The sequence below is a fragment of the Salmo salar genome, chromosome ssa09, assembly GCF_905237065.1.
Source record: "Salmo salar chromosome ssa09, Ssal_v3.1, whole genome shotgun sequence".
Taxonomy (NCBI): Eukaryota; Metazoa; Chordata; class Actinopteri; order Salmoniformes; family Salmonidae; genus Salmo; species Salmo salar.
The window spans coordinates 132719869-132739922 of record NC_059450.1 but is presented as its reverse complement, the minus strand read 5'-3'; the positions used below and the strand labels follow the sequence as shown (position 1 = coordinate 132739922).

The 20054-nt window shown below is 41.8% G+C and overlaps 1 protein-coding gene across 4 annotated transcripts in view; it reads right to left on the bottom strand.

Annotated features, from left to right (window-relative positions):
* The window catches only part of LOC106613023 (cell adhesion molecule 1), a 189187-nt gene that overhangs the window by 11534 nt on the left and 157599 nt on the right, over window positions 1–20054 (bottom strand). For 2 of the 4 annotated variants that reach the window (XM_014214866.2, XM_014214863.2), the window contains 3 exons: window positions 13292–13388; window positions 12782–12954; window positions 8715–8768 (listed from right to left, as the gene is read on the bottom strand). In XM_014214866.2, the coding sequence (XP_014070341.1) occupies window positions 8715–8768; window positions 12782–12954; window positions 13292–13388 (324 nt within the window). Of the gene's footprint in view, window positions 1–8091; window positions 8524–8714; window positions 8769–12781; window positions 12955–13291; window positions 13389–20054 lie in introns of those variants that run through there. The other 2 variants (XM_014214865.2, XM_014214867.2) reach the window with 2 other exon arrangements.

Here is a 20054-nt window from a genome sequence, read left to right as displayed (position 1 = left end):
GCCATCGATAAGAAACAATACTGTGCTGCCGTTTTCATTGACCTGGCCAAAGCTTTCGACTCTGTCAATCACCACATCCTCATCGGCAGACTCATTAGCCTTGTTTTCTCTAATGATTGCATCGCCTGGTTCACCAACTACTTCTCTGATAGAGTTCAGTGTGTCAAATCGAAGGGCCTGTTGTCCGGACCTCTGGCAGTCTCTATGGGGGTGGCACAGGGTTCAATTCTTGGGCCAACTCTTTTCTCTGTATGCATCAATGATGTCGCTCTTGCTGCTGGTGAGTCTCTGATCCACCTCTACGCAGGCGACACCATTCTGTATACTTCTGGCCCTTCTTTGGACACTGTTAACTTCTCTAGGGCCAGCGGGACGAAATCGTCCCACCTACGTAACAGCCAGTGGAATCCTGTGGCGCGTTATTCAAATACCTTAGAAATGCTATTACTTCAATTTCTCAAACATATGACTATTTTACACCATTTTAAAGACAAGACTCTCGTTAATCTAACCACACTGTCCGATTTCAAAAAGGCTTTACAACGAAAGCAAAACATTACATTATGTCAGCAGAGTACCCAGCCAGAAATAATCAGACACCCATTTTTCAAGCTAGCATATAATGTCACAAAAACCCAGAAGACAGCTAAATGCAGCACTAACCTTTGATGATCTTCATCAGATGACACACCTAGGACATTATGTTATACAATACATGCATGTTTTGTTCAATCAAGTTCATATTTATATCAAAAACCAGCTTTTTACATTAGCATGTGACGTTCAGAACTAGCATACCCCCCGCAAACTTCCGGTGAATTTACTAAATTACTCACGATAAACGTTCACAAAAAGCATAACAATTATTTTAAGAATTATAGATACAGAACTCCTCTATGCACTCGATATGTCCGATTTTAAAATAGCTTTTCGGTGAAAGCACATTTTGCAATATTCTAAGTAGATAGCCCAGGGCTAGCTATTTAGACACCCAGCAAGTTTAGCACTCACCAAAGTCAGATTTACTATAAGAAAAATGTTATTACCTTTGGTGTTCTTCGTCAGAATGCACTCCCAGGACTTCTACTTCAATAACAAATGTTGATTTGGTCCCAAATAATCCATAGTTATATCCAAATAGCGGCGTTTTGTTTGTGCGTTCAAGACACTATCCGAAAGGGTAAATAAGGGTTACGAGCATGGCGCATTTCGTGACAAAAAAATTCTAAATATTCCATTACCGTACTTCGAAGCATGTCAACCGCTGTTTAAAATTCATTTTTATGCCATTTTTCTCATGAAAAAGCGATAATATTCCGACCGGGAATCTGCATTTAGGTAAACAGACGAAAGAAAATAAAGCATGGGGTCGACTCGGGCACGCGCCTAAGCCCATAGTACTCTGATCGGCCACTTGCCAAAAGCGATAATGTGTTTCAGCCAGAGGCTGCCTCGATATCGTTCAGCTTTTTCCCGGGCTCTGAGAGCCTATGGGAGCCGTAGGAAGTGTCACGTTAGAGCAAAGATCCTCAGTCTTCAATAAAAAGAGCCAAGATGAAGAACAACTTGTCAGACAGGCCACTTCCCATATAGAATCCTCTCAGGTTTTGGCCTGCCATATGAGTTCTGTTATACTCACAGACACCATTCAAACAGTTTTAGAAACTTTAGGGTGTTTTCTATCCAAAGCCAATAATTATATGCATATTCTAGTTACTGGGCAGGAGTAGTAACCAGATTAAATCGGGTACGTTTTTTATCCGGCCGTGTCAATACTGCCCCCTACCCCCAACAGGTTAACAACCCTCCAGACGAGCTTCAATGCCATACAACTCTCCTTCCGTGGCCTCCAACTGCTCCTAAATACAAGTAAAACTAAATGCATGCTCTTCAACCGATCGCTGCCTGCACCTGCCCGCCTGTCCTGCATCACAACTCTGGACGGTTCTGACTTAGAATATGTGGACAACTACAAATACCTAGGTGTCTGGTTAGACTGTAAACTCTCCTTCCAGACTCACATCAAACATCTCCAATCCAAAGTTAAATCAAGAATTGGCTTCCTATTTCGCAACAAAGCATCCTTCACTCATGCTGCCAAACATACCCTCGTAAAACTGACCATCCTACCGATCCTCGACTTTGGCGATGTCATTTACAAAATAGCCTCCAATACCCTACTCAACAAACTGGATGCAGTCTATCACAGTGCCATCCGTTTTGTCACCAAAGCCCCATATACTACCCACCACTGCGACCTGTACGCTCTCGTCGGCTGGCCTTCGCTTCATAATCGTTGCCAAACCCACTGGCTCCAGGTCATCTACAAGACCCTGCTAGGTAAAGTCCCCCCTTATCTCCGCTCACTGGTCACCATAGCAGCACCCACCTGTAGCACGCGCTCCAGCAGGTATATCTCTCTGGTCACCCCCAAAGCCAATTCCTCCTGTGGCCGTCTCTCTTTCCAGTTCTCTGCTGCCAATGACTGGAACGAACTACAAAAATCTCTGAAACTGGAAACACTTATCTCCCTCACTAGCTTTAAGCACCAGCTATCAGATCAGCTCCCAGATCACTGCACCTGTATATAGCCCATCTATAATTTAGCCCAAACAACTACCTCTTCCCCTACTGTATTTATTTATTTTATTTATTTTATTTTGCTCCTTTGCACCCCATTAACTCTTTTTCTACTTTGCACTTTCTTCTACTACAAATCTACCATTCCAGTGTTTTACTTGCTATATTGTATTTACTTTGCCACCATGGACTTTTTTTTTGCCTTTACCTCCCTTATCTCACCTCATTTGCTCACATTGTACATAGACTTATTTTTCTACTGTATTATTGACTGTATATTTGTTTTACTCCATGTGTAACTCTGTGTTGTTGTATGTTGTCGAACTGCTTTGCTTTATCTTGGCCAGGTCGCAATTGTAAATGAGAACTTGTTCTCAACTTGCCTACCTGGTTAAATAAAGGTGAAATAAATAAATAAAATCTGATGAAGATCGTGCTTCATTTTAGCTGTATTTTGGGTTTTTGTGACACGTCTCCTTGCTTGGAAAATGGCTGTGTGGTTATTGTTTGTCTATGTACTGTCCTAACATAATATAATGTTTTGCTTTCGCTGTAAAGCCTTTTTGAAATCGGACAATGTACTTACATTAAGGAGAAGTGTATCTTTAAAATGGTGTAAAATAGTCGTATGTTTGAGAAATTGAAATTATTAGATTTTTGATGTTTTGTATTTCGCGCCCTGCTGTTCCATTGGATGTTGGCTAGGCGTTCCACTAGCTGAACGTCTGTCCTCAACAGGTTTTAATTCATTGTTAATCACTATGCAGTGAAACCGACCTATTGCAACTACTGATCACCTCTCTTTCATTTACAGTATATTTCATAATACACTAGTATGACTTTACTTCAGTCCTAAATGCATACATTACCATAAGGTGCCATCTAATTTCTAAGGTGCTAGACCAAGTGGGTGTATGTATTTGGAGGAGTCACTCAGTCAAAGCCGTGAACAGCTGAATCATTCATGTCTTCTTGCTTCTGTCTCAGCACCAGGAGAATCAGCATAATAAAGTCACTGTCTGTCTGTCTGTCTGTCTGTCTGTCTGTCTGTCTGTCTGTCTGTCTGTCTGTCTGTCTGTCTGTCTGTCTGTCTGTCTGTCTGTCTGTCTGTCTGTCTGTCTGTCTGTCTGTCTGTCTGTCTGTCTGCAGAGCTATCTTTGGCAGTGCTTCAGCAGCACAACTAGGAGTGCCAAAGTTAGACACTGTACTGTTTCAACATCAGAACGTGGAAGACTTCTCACTTCCACTGTAGCCCATTAACTCACTGACATAGGCAACACTATTTAGTGACACCATTTAGCCTCACCTTGGTGTGGTTGGCAACACTCAACATGGCTGTATTATCTAACAGATAGGACTTAGCTCGTAAGATACTGTTAACAATTCTTTTCTCAAACTAGCATGTATTACTGTTTATAATCTTGTTACACATTGTTGTGACAGTAAAGACAGTTTGATATTTTGTAGAACATTTGCTAATGTTTGTTTGTGCTGAAGATTACATGCACAGCTTGAAGACACCGCCCACATACTTTTGGAAGATGAAGAAGCCAAACCACTCCATAAGACAGCAATGAAACATTTGAGAACACATGAATACAAACAGTGAAAGTATCAATGTGCACTTACAGTAAGACAGCATACTTTCTCTAGTTTCACTCCAATACATTTCAGCTTTAGTCATTGACAAACAAATTGCCTCACAAAACAAAGCAGGGGAGAGAAAAGTCGAGGTCAAGAGTTTCATTCATTCCTTATTCTTAGTGCCAGCTAAACTCAGATTGACTCATTTATTGTTTATGAAAGGTCCTTACCTGGAGTAGGATCAGTTTAGCTGGTTGATAGTGGATATACTGTGGTGGGCTAGCATCCTTGCATCATACAAACACAGGCTTGACAGAGTTCTGTGTGGTAGCAGGCAGCATGACTAGTGGCCTATCTTTGGCTCTGTATACATGATATCCTTTAAGACAATATGGAGCCTGCAGCTGAACGTGGAACTGTGGGAACCCTGCATGGGGAGGACTTAGTGCTCCTCCAGCCACTGAGCCTGTACATCTGGACCAGTTGTTAAACAATCGGGCTCTGGCAATCTCATTCAATTGAACAGGATTCTCAACATTTACCCTGTTTCTTCTTACAGTTCATTTATTCAACATGCTCACCAGAATAATGTACAGGAGCCCTGTCAAGTGGTTTGAGTTTCCCATAGAGATCATTGTGAATGGTGAGAAGTGTTTCTGTGCAGATTCTTCTATACTCTCTACTTTCTCCAGCCAAGGCGAGGTAAGGAGGGTGTTAGCAGGAGATTACCCTGGATATGATGTCCCTCCCTGGGATCATCTCTGAACGTTTGACGAGCGAGGGCTTCACCTTCGCAGACTGCCTTTATAAACCCTGAGCTGTAGAATCAGAACGACTACTACCCTCTCACCAATAGAAACCAGCCTGCCAGCACAATACCAGAAACCACTCTGTTTGATATTGCTGCCTGAAATCTATTCAAGCCAGCCCCTCATATAAGCCATGGTGCCTGGAGCATTGCATTAGGTTAGCAAACCAATCAGAGAGGCAGCACTTATGAATTAGGATGGGCACTGTACTTGTTTGTATGCCATTTTATAATAGTAAAAATCATTTTAAAATAACTTCCCCATACATTTGTGAATTGGAAGAAGGTTTGGGAACCCCTGTACTCTCAGCCTCTTTACTTAAAAAAAGTGAACACAGCTTTAAAAGCTACTTTCAATGCACTTTACAATAACCTTTGGTTAAATAACTATTGGTGTATGTGTAGTTAACAGTACAGCATTGAAAATAGATTTTATAAAACCCATGACAACGCTTTCATAGACTGATAGTGACTAATTTCTCGCTGAACTCTACAGTTCAGCCCCTTAGTCCTACATACAGTATTTTATATAGGAACGCTGAAAAGCTTGACAATGTGAACTGTCCAAGCTGCCTCTTTCTTCCTTCCTTCCTTCCTTCCTTCCTTCCTTCCTTCCTTCCTTCCTTCCTTCCTTCCTTCCTTCCTTCCTTCCTTCCTTCCTTCCTTCCTTCCTTCCTTCCTTCCTTCCTTCCTTCCTTCCTTCCTTCCTTCCTTCCTTCCTTCCTTCCTTCCTTCCTTCCTTTCTTTCTTTCTTTCTTTCTTTCTTTGAGATAGAGCAGTAGATACAAAACGTGGAGGGCTGGCCAGCTCTACAATAGAGATGTACAAACGACTGTGGTTTCATGCTTTACCATGGCATTTGCTCCTCCTCACAAAACCATATTTAGGCCTTGAACCGCTGCCGCTCTCGCCTGTTGCTAGGCTACACCAAGGAAATTGAGAGAAAAAATAAAACACTTATCAGAGGAGAGAAAAATCTAGCAGGGCATGAAAGCATTACACTGTGGAAATGAAAAGCTACATTCCACATGAACTAGGAGCCACACAAAGAGGAAATGGTGCATAAACAACTTGTTCAGAATGGAACCCCACAGAATGTTTCCCTTAGCTTATAAAAGGGAAGTGGAGAGGCCACATGGAGGGACGGTTGCTTGTGTGGATCAATGGAAAATGGCAGCTTGAGAGCTGTATGTTTACACATTCATTTGGATAACACCATTCACACACATCACAGGAGCGCACTGTGTGGTGCTCAGGGCTGGGAGGAACTAGCTCAAGTTGTCCTCGACGTGTTCCTAAAAGGAAATTCCTATGAAGGCCAATACAGAGTTATCTAAGTACAATGTAAAGCTATGGTACGTTACATGATATTTCAATCTCTATGGGCCTCAGGTTTACAAGAATATTCTGATAATGACACTCATTACCCTCTGTTGCGAATGTAAGTTTTGTGCTTGAACAAAGTAAAACGCCAACAGAAGGTGCAGTTCTGCAGCTTAGAGTAACACAATGTGATGCATTGCATGCCAGGTTAACAAGGCCCCTGAGACATAGTATTCAGAAGAGTAGTAAACAGCAAGACAGCTCTATTACATCCTACCAGCATGCACTGCAGAAATCATGTCAAACCCCCGTTTTAGTCCTGTCTCTCGGAAATCACTGAGGAGTTATGAAAACGTCTCCGCTGCCGCATGCATTAAACTGTGTGAAGAGTAATTGGTTTACAATGAAAAACACAACACACAATTTTAACAACCACCTGTTTACGAATTGCATTTTCACAGTAAATTGGCTGACGCCCATGGGAGGAGTCATCTGTTGATTCTCTGTAGAGACCATATGAGATCAACAGTCTCCTCAGAGTTTTGTCCTAGTCCAAGGACAATCATAGAACATTAGACGTACACATGTAGGATCTTTTGAGCCAGTTTTCTACAGCAGGAAAATAATCCTGCAGCAAGAGGAAATGTGAATTATTATATAGGTTATAATTAATGAAAAAAATATATCTTTCAAAGTGGAAATTCCCAACTTCAGAAGCCTTTTTAAACTTCAAATACACTACAGGATTAAAATGTCCTGCATTGCAGGAAAGTTGTCCTGCAACAGGGTGATCAAATTAAGATCCTACATCTGTATAAAAGTAGAAATACCGGGACACAGTATAGTAGGATTGTCATTGATACAGGAGATCCTATATATAAAAGTTCACCCCTCTTCTGTGGAGTAAAATATTCCAAATGGACTATTCAAAAAACCTTAGAAATAGGAGCTAGAGCTTCTTCATGTCCCAGACCACTCATTCACCTTGTAGACCTGATTGTGCAGTTGATGAGACACTCAGGCTCTCTACTCCCTCTACTCAGACACACAAAATGGCCTCTGGAGGTTTCCAGCACCAGCATGAAAGGGACCTGATTACTTCTCTAGTGCCTGAGTGGAAATCAAAGAGCCATACTGTACCACCACCCACCACCACCACCTCCTCCTCTGTAGGAGCCTGCGGTGTGACATGCCATTGGACATGTACGTATGGTACATCTCGGTGGGCTGGCTTTGAATGACTTGGGATGACTTCATGTTAGCTCTGGAAGTACATTGTCAGCTATGAACGTGCATTTGCCCCTCCCCTGTGTGTTAGTAGAGAATCACAGCAGTACCTATGGAGTACTTCCATAGTGCAGGATTTCATCCAAACGTTTGAGGGAACTCTGCTTGCAAATATTGATAGAAATCAATTACGAGGTCTGCGTTTAGCTGGCAAACAACAGAGAATATAATTAAATGGCAGTTGTCAGTGCTGCAGTTACTCTGCAATATAAATGCCATATTTAGTTATCTCTAAATGTCACCTCCTGATGCTGCCAAGTACTTTTGGCCAACATTAGGCTTTAATAGATATTTTAAAAGCTCCAGCCCATCCCAGTACTCCCATTCTATTTCTCTCACTGCCGTTTATCAGAAATGTATTATCTTCTAAATGGACTTTCTCTCACTGATGAATGAATTTGGCATTCCTAATAAATGGTCTCCATGTGTCTGTATATGAACAAACCTGAACTATCTAGAATGGAGGAGAGACAGATTTTTGTTTTGTTTTTCAGTTTATTTGAACAACCATATTATACACAAAGAAGTCTTCCCAATAGTCAACACACTTCTTCCTCCACAAAAGTGAAAAGAATAAGAACTACATATAGTACCGTAGAAGATCCAACACTAAACCGTATGTACAGAGGTGGGCCAGCTGACACTGTAAATAAACTGTCCTTCATCCATATCATAAGTCAAAGAGAAAACAAATCAGTCAGTGTTTCCAGGCCTACAAAGATGGATGTGATTGTGATTTGATGGGGGAGATGTAAAGGGCATTGTAATGTGACTGTGATGTGAGTGTGGGCAGGTTGAGATATGGCTGCATGGCGATGCTGATAAGATAGCAGAGTGCCGAGCGACTGACATGTCTCCTCCATCCTCACAGATCAAACGTGACAGGAAAGGGCTGTGACAGGTGTCACTGAAAGCACAGCGCAGGGCGTCCGCTATGGCACCTATCAGTAGAACAATCTGATTAAAACTGCCCGCCCGCTGTCTCAACCTCTCTCTGTCTCTCTCCCAAACTCTCTCACCCACTCTCTCTTTCTCACTGTACTACACTACTGCAAACACACTCACAAGCAAGCATGCACACGTGTACACACAGGCGAGGGGTGAGAATGAACAAAGTGGGGACATACAGTACCTTGGGTGTTGTCTAGGTTCAAGGTGGTGGGTGTGGGGATCGTGGTAGGAGCATCTAGATGGAAAACATACAAAATCAAGAAGAAATGTATAAGAAATAAAGAAAGTGTGAGAAGCCATTAAGGATGGGGTCATGCAAGTATGGAAGTACTGTAGCAGAATTGGGAAAGTATCAAATCTCTCAGTAACTACTGTAGTATTACTATAGAGCGAGATAATGATTTAGGTTCTGTATGGTCTCAGTAAGATGGCTGTTTTTCCCACAGGAAGGATGTTGCTTTTCCCATATTGCATTCTTCATCTGTAACCTGTGTCAACGCACCATTGGTGTCTTTTCTACTGTCTGGTGATAGTGAATGCAATATCAGAGCTTTGACAATGCACAGTGTTTGATATCAGGTCATTCCAATCTTACTTAAACCTCTACTCATTAACAATAGGCCAAAAGGTTGGAATGAACACATCTAATTTACTATTTTGTATTCTCATACTGTAGTTTGAAAAACGAACTTAATGTGCCCGATATTGTTCATAAACATTCAATGGGTAGTTGGGAAGTTAGAAATTAACATATTAAGGGATTATTTCCAGTAATTAAGTTAAGCAGTGCATTAAGCAACTCTGGTGCACTCCCCTGTAGTTCTTCTGCACCTCTTGCAACAACAACAGACTGATAGTGTACTGACAAGGCCTTTCATAACACCACAAACAAAATAATGAGAATTACAAAATGGAGGCCAATACAGGTATGCAGCGGTGCTAAGAGACTGAAAAGCTTCCCTGCCACTAGGAATATCTTCCTGTTTCTGGCACAGAGAGATAGTGCCGGCCCCTTGCTGGAGACAAGTCACAGCGGGAGAAATTTGTCTGGCTGTCTTCATGCCTTTACTGTCTGTGCCCATCAGAAGCCCACAGTAGGGGACCACACACTTCCAAACTAATGATAAAACATCAATGGTGGCATAATGTCGCTTCTGGGGGAGGAGGGGGCAGGGGGGAGAGGTGAGGGGATATCAGGAACAGATTCTCCGCAAACAATATTTATAGGGGATTTCTTCTTTCCCTGTGACCGAAGGCGGTCTGATAGCTGAAATGTCAGAGTCTGGGAAATTGGGCATGCAGGCCAGGGATAAGAGGCTGCCACAAAGGCCTGGATGGGATATGGCACATATAATAGTCTAGCAAACAAGTATTCTCCATGGGCAATTTGCAGGCTGGATTACTCTTGGCTCCACATTATGAGAGCTGAAATATGAATGTATTTGGAGGTGCCATATTTTCAGGGTACATTTCTATTTGTAAGAACATTTGATATGAGAAATTCTAAGCATAAACTGAAACAATGCGGGAGAAATTGTTTAGCTATGCCCTCTTAAACCTGGCAGCCAAAAAACTTTATTTTTCTTCAGCTTGTTAGCAATTCTGAATACATTGTTTTATATGCACATTGTCTTCATAACATAGCAATGGAGATTTCTGACTCAAACAAATATTCCATAAAGTAATACAGTACAACAATGTCCTCAGATGCATTTTTCAAAACACATTAAACTATGTTTTCTCTTGAGACTGTATGACTTGGTTATTAATTTGCAGCCTGATGTTTCATTAGTTATTCTGTACTATGGTGCAGAGATGGGTGATGGTTCAGAATCCGTGTGATTCAACACGTTTGTTTTCACAACAGCGCTTCATCCAAGTCAGGGTCAACAGAGCCATATTTGAGCATACTTTCTGACTGGGCTTGACGCCCAGATGGCTGCATGGGAATCTTTGACTTCATGGCCGTGTAGGAAATCTCTGGGTCAGAGAGTCAACTGCAGAACAAACCCTTGAGCAAAATACATAATTGTTCTCCTGCCAACAGCCAGTATGTGTGAGTTATAGCACCAGGTCAGCTTTGTACAGTGAACGGAGTTTGGTGGGAGCCTACAGTAGCTGGGAGCCTAGTTGCTTTGGACCAGTTTACTCCTACACCGGACGTCAACCAACCACAGACCAGCACTCATAGTCTACTGAAAACAACCCAGAACCAGCAGAGGAGGCAAACCAGCCTAACTACCTTCTCTCTCACCCTTAGACCAGAATACAACTGACAACTAAACATGCTTTGTTACTTACTATATGCTTTTTTATTTACTGTAGGAGAGTACACAGAGTATACACAACATTTCTAGTGTCAGGGATAAAGTGTTTTAGTGCAGCGGTAGGCAGAGGCAAGATGAGAGTAGCATACTCTATATTCCAACTCTCAGAAAGTAGCACACATATGAATATCTAATATATCTAGAATAGCACAGACCATTGGTACACATACTGTACTCTCCTGTTGCACTACATTAGCTAGGTTCCTGGTCATCTAGCTTTGACATGGTACTGCACACAGTCCTCTGACAGATCCACATTAATGAACATCAGGGACATACTAAGAGATAGCAGCTGTGGATTCCAACACTAGACACTAATGGGCTCCTCCTGGGCCTAATACAAGTAGAAAACAGGAAAACCCACCCAGCAGTCTCTTCACGTATAGACCCACCTGCTAAGCTGACACATCTGTGGTTCTCATCATGCTTACCCCTAGATGGAACCATGTTCAGAAAGACACACTCATTATGCTAGTGTACAGTAACTAGTATGATTAGTCAGGGAAAACAATCCTCTTATGGACCAACAACATGGCTTCTTTTGTCTAGCATCTAATTCTGTGGAATAACAGAACTGGGAATCTCAAACATAATTACTCAAAGTGTTATCAACACCTTTCACAAATCTCCAGTGTCTCATTAATGCTCTAACTAAAAGAATAGAGACTGTACTGATAACACCAGAGATATGCTGTCTCTAATGTTGAGGTGGTAAAAGACTGAAAAAGACTTGTGGTGGGAAGCTATTTCTGTAAGATGGGATATTTCATTGTGCCAAAGGCATACAAATAGATAATTCTACTACAAAACATGTACAGCTCACACATGCTAGCATGTTTGCTGCACCGGCAAACACACATTTTCACCATGGAAATTCATTCACGAGTCTTTTTAGTGTATAGCTGTTTGTCTAGTTTATCTCTGTTGAGTAGGGAGCAGGTTGTTCCTTCAAAGAAATGTAGGAAAATGCAATATGGAGACGTGAGGAGGGCATATATGAAGAGACGCCTACTATAGAACTTGATTATGCATGGGAGAGGGGTATATCTCCAAAACAAATAGTCAGCTCACATTCCCAATCAAACCAATGTGCCAAAACAAGTATGAAAGTAAAAGACAAAACAACATAAATCAAAAGATGGTGTGTATGGAAAATGTTTCCTGTTCTGGCAGTTTTCATTTCTCACAAGCTCCTTTATGAAGCTAAATCTATTTGGAAATGGATGATGTGTGTTGTTCAAAGCCAAAAGTAATCATATTCCAAACAAAGGATCCATATGGAAGCAAGACTACAGCCTGCTTCACAAACCTCAAACCTCTTCCTGTAGATACAGTAACTGTATGACAGTTACATTACAGAGGGAAAGTGAATCATGCCTCTAATGGATGAGAGTGGATGGGGCGCCAATTATGACTTCAGTCATAGGATGAAACCCTGGATAGGCCTGGACTGTTACTTAATAGCACGTTCCATGCTTTTGTTCTGGAGATGATCACTAGAGGACTAAGAGGGACAAACAAATGTCACCATCTGCCTAAGAGCACTTACAGAAATACAATCTCAGAGTGGCATTGCTATAAGTGCCATAGTAACCTAAGTCAGAGATTCATACGTAAGCTACAAGTTAGATTGAGGATAGTCTGTGAGGTGTCAGTCAGAATAAATCATTAAGTCAGAGCCATCTGTTACTATGTCAGTGACATGGTTTCTGTGACAGATTCACCCAGAGAAACCTGTAATCAGTGAACTGACACATGAGAAGTTTCAATGGAAAATTTAGCAAATTCTAGTGAGTGGCCATGATTGCCTACTCGACACATCCTGTATCAGCAATACAGACCACCTGGCCTGGACTCATCTCCAAATATAGATAGAATCGCAAAACAAACTACAGGCGACAGTAGCCATGACAGTACCTACCGTATACAAAGAGGATATAGTCATCGTAGGCATCTCCCACGGTGTTGGAGGCAACACAGCGGTACGTGCCGTTGTACGACTTGTTGAGGTTTTCGATGAAGAGGTCAGAGCCGGTGATCACGGTGTGAGATGGCACATCATCATCCACTCTGAGCCAGCTGATCTGATGGGGCCTGGATGACACAAAAACCAACCACATCAGAAAGACCCTGCACGATGCCCGTCAATAGACCAAATCTCACTCTAAAGGTCTGAACTCAGATCAGCGTGGGAGAGCCATTGGCAGGTTCCTCCTAATGATGCCTTTTACACAAAACACACTAGCAATTGGTAACATATAAATGCTACAATGCATTGGGAAGGTTAGGGGAGTCCTTTGGCTGGCAGAAAAGGGATATAGGAAGCCTGGAAGTGTCATGTAGCTGTCTATGTTGGCATTTTTAAGGACAGAGTGGAATGCTGTACTGTTAACTAGTATTAAATTATATGTGTGGATGGATGGATACTCACTGTGGTTTGCCTTTTGCTATGCACGTCAGCTCTAGATTCTCTCCCTCTCTCGTTAAACCTTCAGGGAACGCCTGAACGATCTTCACTTCTGGTTGATCTGAAAGTAGACAGATGGTATTTTCACATACACATTGTATAGAAGCAGTACACACTTTATAATTCATATCATATTCACAGCTCTAGCAATGTCAACCTATCTCAATCTGACTCATGCTTTCAGTCACTCTATAAAAAAGTGTTATTGTATGTTCAAACCAGTGAAAGAGCCATTTGTCGGTGCGCTATAATATAACAACAAATGTCATTTAGCAGCCACTTTTATCCAAATAAATCTACAGTCATGCGTGCATTTTACATATGGGTGGTCGCGGGAATCAAACCCACTACCCTGCTGTTACAAGCACAATGCTTTACCAACTGAGCTACAAAGGACCATGCTGCAATGCATTGGGAAGGTTAGGAGAGTGCTTTTGCTGGCTACGACAGTGCCATTACTCCATTGCTTATACACTGCTCAAAAAAATAAAGGGAACACTTAAACAACACATCCTAGATCTGAATGAAAGAAATAATCTTATTAAATACTTTTTTCTTTACATAGTTGAATGTGCTGACAACAAAATCACACAAAAATAATCAATGGAAATCCAATTTATCAACCCATGGAGGTCTGGATTTGGAGTCACACTCAAAATTAAAGTGGAAAACCACACTACAGGCTGATCCAACTTTGATGTAATGTCCTTAAAACAAGTAAAAATGAGGCTCAGTAGTGTGTGTGGCCTCCACGTGCCTGTATGACCTCCCTACAACGCCTGGGCATGCTCCTGATGAGGTGGCCGATGGTCTCCTGAGGGATCTCCTCCCAGACCTGGACTAAAGCATCCGCCAACTCCTGGACAGTCTGTGGTGCAACTTTTGCGTTGGTGGATGGAGCGAGACATGATGTCCCAGATGTGCTCAATTGGATTCAGGTCTGGGGAACGGGCGGGCCAGTCCATGGCATCAATGCCTTCCTCTTGCAGGAACTGCTGACACACTCCAGCCACATGAGGTCTAGCATTGTCTTGCATTAGGAGGAACCCAGGGCCAACCGCACCAGCATATGGTCTCACAAGGGCAACAGCATGTGAAATTTATTGTCAATCAGTGTTGCTTCCTAAGTGGACAGTTTGATTTCACAGAAGTGTGATTGACTTGGAGTTACATTGTGTTGTTTAAGTGTTCCCTTTATTTTTTTGAGCAGTATATTATTACTCTTGTATGACCAGTATATTTTCAGCTCAACTCCACCGACTAAGGCTTTCAGTGGTATAGGACTGCATAAACCTGGCTATCAAAGCCAGTTGGGTTCTCAGTACATCGCGCCGACAGGACAAAACATCTATTTGGGAAGCAGAAGGGTGGAGGTATATGTTTTATGATAACGACTTATGGTATAACTATGATAACATACAGGAACTCAAGTCCTTCTGTTCACCCGACCTAGAACATCTCACAATCAAATGCCAACCGTACTATCTCCCGAGATAATTTTCATCAATAATAGCCACAGCGGTCTATATCCCCCCTCAAGCCGATACCACGACGGCCTTCAAAGAACCTCGCTGGACTTTATACAAACTGAAAACCACATATCCTGAGGCTGCATTTATTGTACATGGGGATTTTAACCTGTTAGGGCTAGGGGGCAGTATTTGCACGGCTGGATAAAAAAATTTACCCGATTTAATCTGGTTACTAATCCTACCCAGTAACTAGAATATGCATATACTTATTATATATGGATAGAAAACACTCTAAAGTTTCTAAAACTGTTTGAATGGTGTCTGTGAGTATAACAGAACTCATTCGGCAGGCAAAATCCTGAGACATTTTCTGACAGGAAGTGGATACCTGATGTGTTGTATTACCTTTAAACCTATGCCATTGAAAAACACAGGGGCTGAGGAATATTTTGGCACTTCCTATTGCTTCCACTAGATGTCACCAGCCTTTACAAAGTGTTTTGAGTCTTCTGGAGGGAGATCTGACCGAACAAGAGCCATGGAACGATGATGGCCCATTAGACACCTGGCTCGCGAGTTCATGTTGGGTACCCTCGTTCCAATACGTTATAAAAGAGAATGCATTCGTCCACCTTGAATATTATTCATGTTCTGGTTAAAAAAGGCCCTAATGATTTATGCTATACAACGTTTGACATGTTTGAACGAACGTAAATATATTTTTTTCCCCTCGTTCATGAAGTGAAGTCCGGCGGGCTTAGATCATGTGCTAACAAGACGGAGATTTTTGGACATAAATGATGAGCTTTTTTGAACAAAACTACATTCGTTATGGACCTGTGATACCTGGAAGTGACATCTGATGAAGAGAATCAAAGGTAATGGATTATTTACATAGTATTTTCGATTTTAGATCTCCCCAACATGACGGCTAGTCTGTATCGCAACGCGTATTTTTCTGGGCGCAGTGCTCAGATTATTGCAAAGTGTGATTTCCCAGTAAGGTTATTTTTAAATCTGGCAAGTTGATTGCGTTCAAGAGATGTAAATCTATAATTCTTTAAATGACAATATAATATTTTACCAATGTTTTCTAATTTTAATTATTTAATTTGTGGTGCTGACTTGACTGCCGGTTATTGGAGGGAAACGATTTCCTCAACATCAATGCCATAGTAAAACGCTGTTTTTGGATATAAATATGAACTTGATAGAACTAAAAATGCATGCATTGTCTAACATAATGTCCTAGGAGTGTCATCTGATGGAGATTGTAAAAGGTTAGTGCATCATTTTAGCTGGTTTTATGGTTTTGGTGACCCTGTCTTTCAATTGACAAAACATTACACACAACTCTTGTAAATGTACTGTCCTAACATACTCTAAATGTATGCTTTCGCCGTAAAACCTTTTTGAAATCGTAAAACGTGGTTAGATTAAGGAGATGTTTATCTTTCAAAGGGTGTAAAATAGTTGTATGTTTGAAAAATTAGAATTTTGACATTTATTTGGATTCAAATTTGCCGCTCTTGAAATGCACCTGCTGTTGATGGAGTGCACCACGGGTGGGACGCTTGCGTCCCACCTAGCCCATAGAGGTTAACAAAGCAAATTTCAGGAAATGGCTCCCCAAATTCTATCAACATATTGATTGTTGTACTCGCGCTGTTAAAACTCTCGACCATTTTTATACTACCTTCCAGAATGCATATAAGGCCCTCCCCCGCCATCCATTCGGCAAATCGGACCACAATTCCATCTTGCTTCTCCCCTCCTATAGGCAGAAAGTCAAACAGGAAGCACCTGTGGAAAGGACTATTCAACGCTGGTTTGACAAAACGAAATCCTCGCTTCAAGATTGTTTTGATCACGCGGACTGGAATATGTTCAGAGTAGCTTCAGAAAATAATATCGACACATATACCGATACGGTGAATGAGTTTATCAGGAAGTGCATAGGAGATGTTGTACCCACTGTGACTATTAAATGTACCCCAACCAGAAACCGCGGATAGATGGGAGCATTCGCGCAAAACTGAAAGCGTGAAGCACCGCATTTAACCAGGGAAAGTGTAGAAAATTCCCTCCACAAAGCAATCAAGCAGGCTAAAGATCGGTATAGGGACAAAGTTGAGTCCCAGTATGTGGCAGGGTCTACAAACAATCACGGATTATAAAAGGAAAACCAGCCACGTCGTGGCCACCGACGTCTTGCTTCCGGACAGGCTGAACACCTTCTTCACATGCTTTGAGGATAACACAGTGCCATCGACGCGGCCCGCTATCAAGGACTGTGGGCTCTCCTTCTCGTGAGTAAGTCATTTAAGCGTGTTAACCCTCTCAAGGCTGCTGGCCCAGATGGTATCCCTAGCCGCATCCTCAAAGCATGAGCAGACCAGCTGGCTGTTATGTTTACAGATATATTCAATCTCTCCCTATCCCAGGCTGTTGTTCCCACATGTTTCAAGATGACCACCATTGTCCCTGTACCTAAGAAAGCAAAGGTAATTGAACTAAATTACTATCGCCCAGTAGCACTCACTTCTGTCATCATGAAGTGCTTTGAGAGACTAGTCAAGGATCATATCACCTCCACCTTACCTGCCACCCTAGACCCACATAAATGTGCTTACCTCCCCAATAGATCCACAGACGATGCAATCACCACCACACTGCACACTGCCCTGTCCCATCTGGACAAGAGGCATACCTATGTAAGAATGCTGTTCATTGACTATAGCTCAGCATTCAACACCATAGTACCCTCCAAACTCATCATCAAGCTCAAGGCCCTAGGTCTGAACTCCGCCCTGTGCACCTGGGTCCTGGACTTCGTGATGGGTCGCCAGGTGTTGAAGGTAGGAAACAACACCTCCTCGCAAATCCTCAACACTGGTGCCCCACAAGGGTGGGTGCTCAGCCCCCTCCTGTACTCCCTGTTCACCCATGACTACGTGGCCAAGCACGCCTCCAACTCAGTCATCAAGTTTGCAGACGACACAACAATAGTAGAGTTGATTACCAACAACAATGAGACAGCCTACAGGGAGGAGGTGAGGGCTCTGGGAGTGTGTTGCCAGGAAATAACCTCTTACTCAATGTCAACAAAACTAAGGAGATGATTGTGGACTTCAGGAAACAGCAGAAGGAGCACCCCCCTATCCACATCGATGGGACCACAGTGGAGAAGGCGGAAAGCTTCAAGTTCCTCGGCGTACACATCACTGACAAACTGAAATGGTCCACCCACACAGACAGTGTGGTGAAGAAGGCGCAACAGCGCCTCTTCAACCTCAGGAGGCTAAAGAAATTTGGCCTAACACCTAAAACCCTCACAAACTTTTACAGATGCACAATTGAGAGCATCCTGTCGGGCTGTATCACCGCGTGGAATGACAACAGCACCGCCCACAACCGCAAAGCTCTCCAGAGAGTGGTGCGGTCTGCCAAACTTCCCACCCTCCTGGACACCTACAGCACCCGATGCCATAGGAAGGCCAAAAAGATCATCAAGGACAACAACCACCCGAGCCACTACATGTTCACCCCGCTATCATCCAAAAGGCGAGGTCAGTACAGGTGCATCAAAGCTGGGACCAAGAGACTGAAAAACAGCTTCTATCTCAAGGTCATCAGACTGCTAAACAGCCATCACTAGCACATCAGAGGTCGCTGCCTATAGACATAGATTAGGAATCACTGGCCACTTTTAGAAATGGATCACTAGCCACTTTAATAATGATTCCGTATCTAGCATTACTCATCTCATATGTATGAACTGCACTCCACATAATTCTACAGTATCTTAGTCACCTTTAAAAAATGTTTACATATTGCTTCCCCCATCTCATATGTATATACTGTATGGTATTCTACGTATACTACACCACTGACTGTTAAACAGCCATCTCCAGCACATCAGAGGCTGCTACCTAAAGGCATAGATTAGGAATCCCTGGCCACTTTAAGGAAATGAAACACTAGCCACTTTAATAATGTCTGTTTTTCTTGCATTACTCATCTCATATGTATAAACTGTACACTATACTATTCTACGGTATCTTAGTCACTTTAATTGTGTGTAAATATTGCATCACCCATCTCATATATATATAGATATATATACACTGTATTCTCTACTATGCGACTGTATCTTAGACCAATGCCGCTCTGACATATATGTATACTGTATATTCTTAAGCCATTCCTTACTTAGATTTATGTGTATTTTGGGTATATGTTGTGAAACTGTTAGATATCACTTGTTAGACATTACTGCACTGTCGGAGCTAGAAGCACAAGCATTTCGCTCCACCGGCAATAACATCTGCTAAACACGTGTATGTGACCAATATATTTGATTTGATCATAGCCCCTTGGTTAAACATATAGAGAAAAGGGCTGTGTTCAGACAGTCTAACTATAAAGTAAAATATATATATATTTTTCTCTTATCTATGTTAGCAAAAGATTGCCAAAATGTCAAGTGGTTCAAGTTGAGCTTTCCCTTTTGCCTAGAAAGGTTAGGCAAAGCACTCGTCTATGTTAATAAATGAATATTCTACACAGACTACCAAAGGTTAGCTTAACCTTTATCTGATGTTCTACAGTGTGTAAGGATGGCTGTTTTACCTCTTCAATCAATAAACCATTGGAGGAAACAGCAAATCACATTTGACACAAGACTAGAGCGTGCAGTTCTCTCTTCTTTCATGTTACACAACACTACAGCAAAAGTTACTTTTCCCTGGAGGTGATTCTATTACATTCCAGGAGACGTATTGTAAAGTGAATCTCTGGGCTGCCAGGTATTTTAATTAGATACAGAATTGATGATCTAATTCATTCATATACAGTACAGTGCCTTCAGAAGTATTCATACCCCTTGACTTATTCCACATTTTGTTGTGTTACAGCCTGAACTCAAAATATATATATATTAAAAATCTCACTCATCTAACCACAATACCCCATAATGACAAAGTGAAAACATGTTTTTAGAAGATTTTATACAGAAATATCTCACTTACATACAGTTGAAGTTGGAAGTCATTAAAACTTGTTTTTCAACTACTCCACAAATGTCTTGTTAACAAACTATAGTTTTGGCAAGTCGGTTAGGACATCTACTTTGTGCATGACACAAGTAATTTTTCCAACAATTGTTTACAGACAGATTATTTCACTTATAATTCACTGTATCACAATTCCAGTTGGTTAGAAGTTTAAATACACTAAGTTGACTGTGCCTTTAA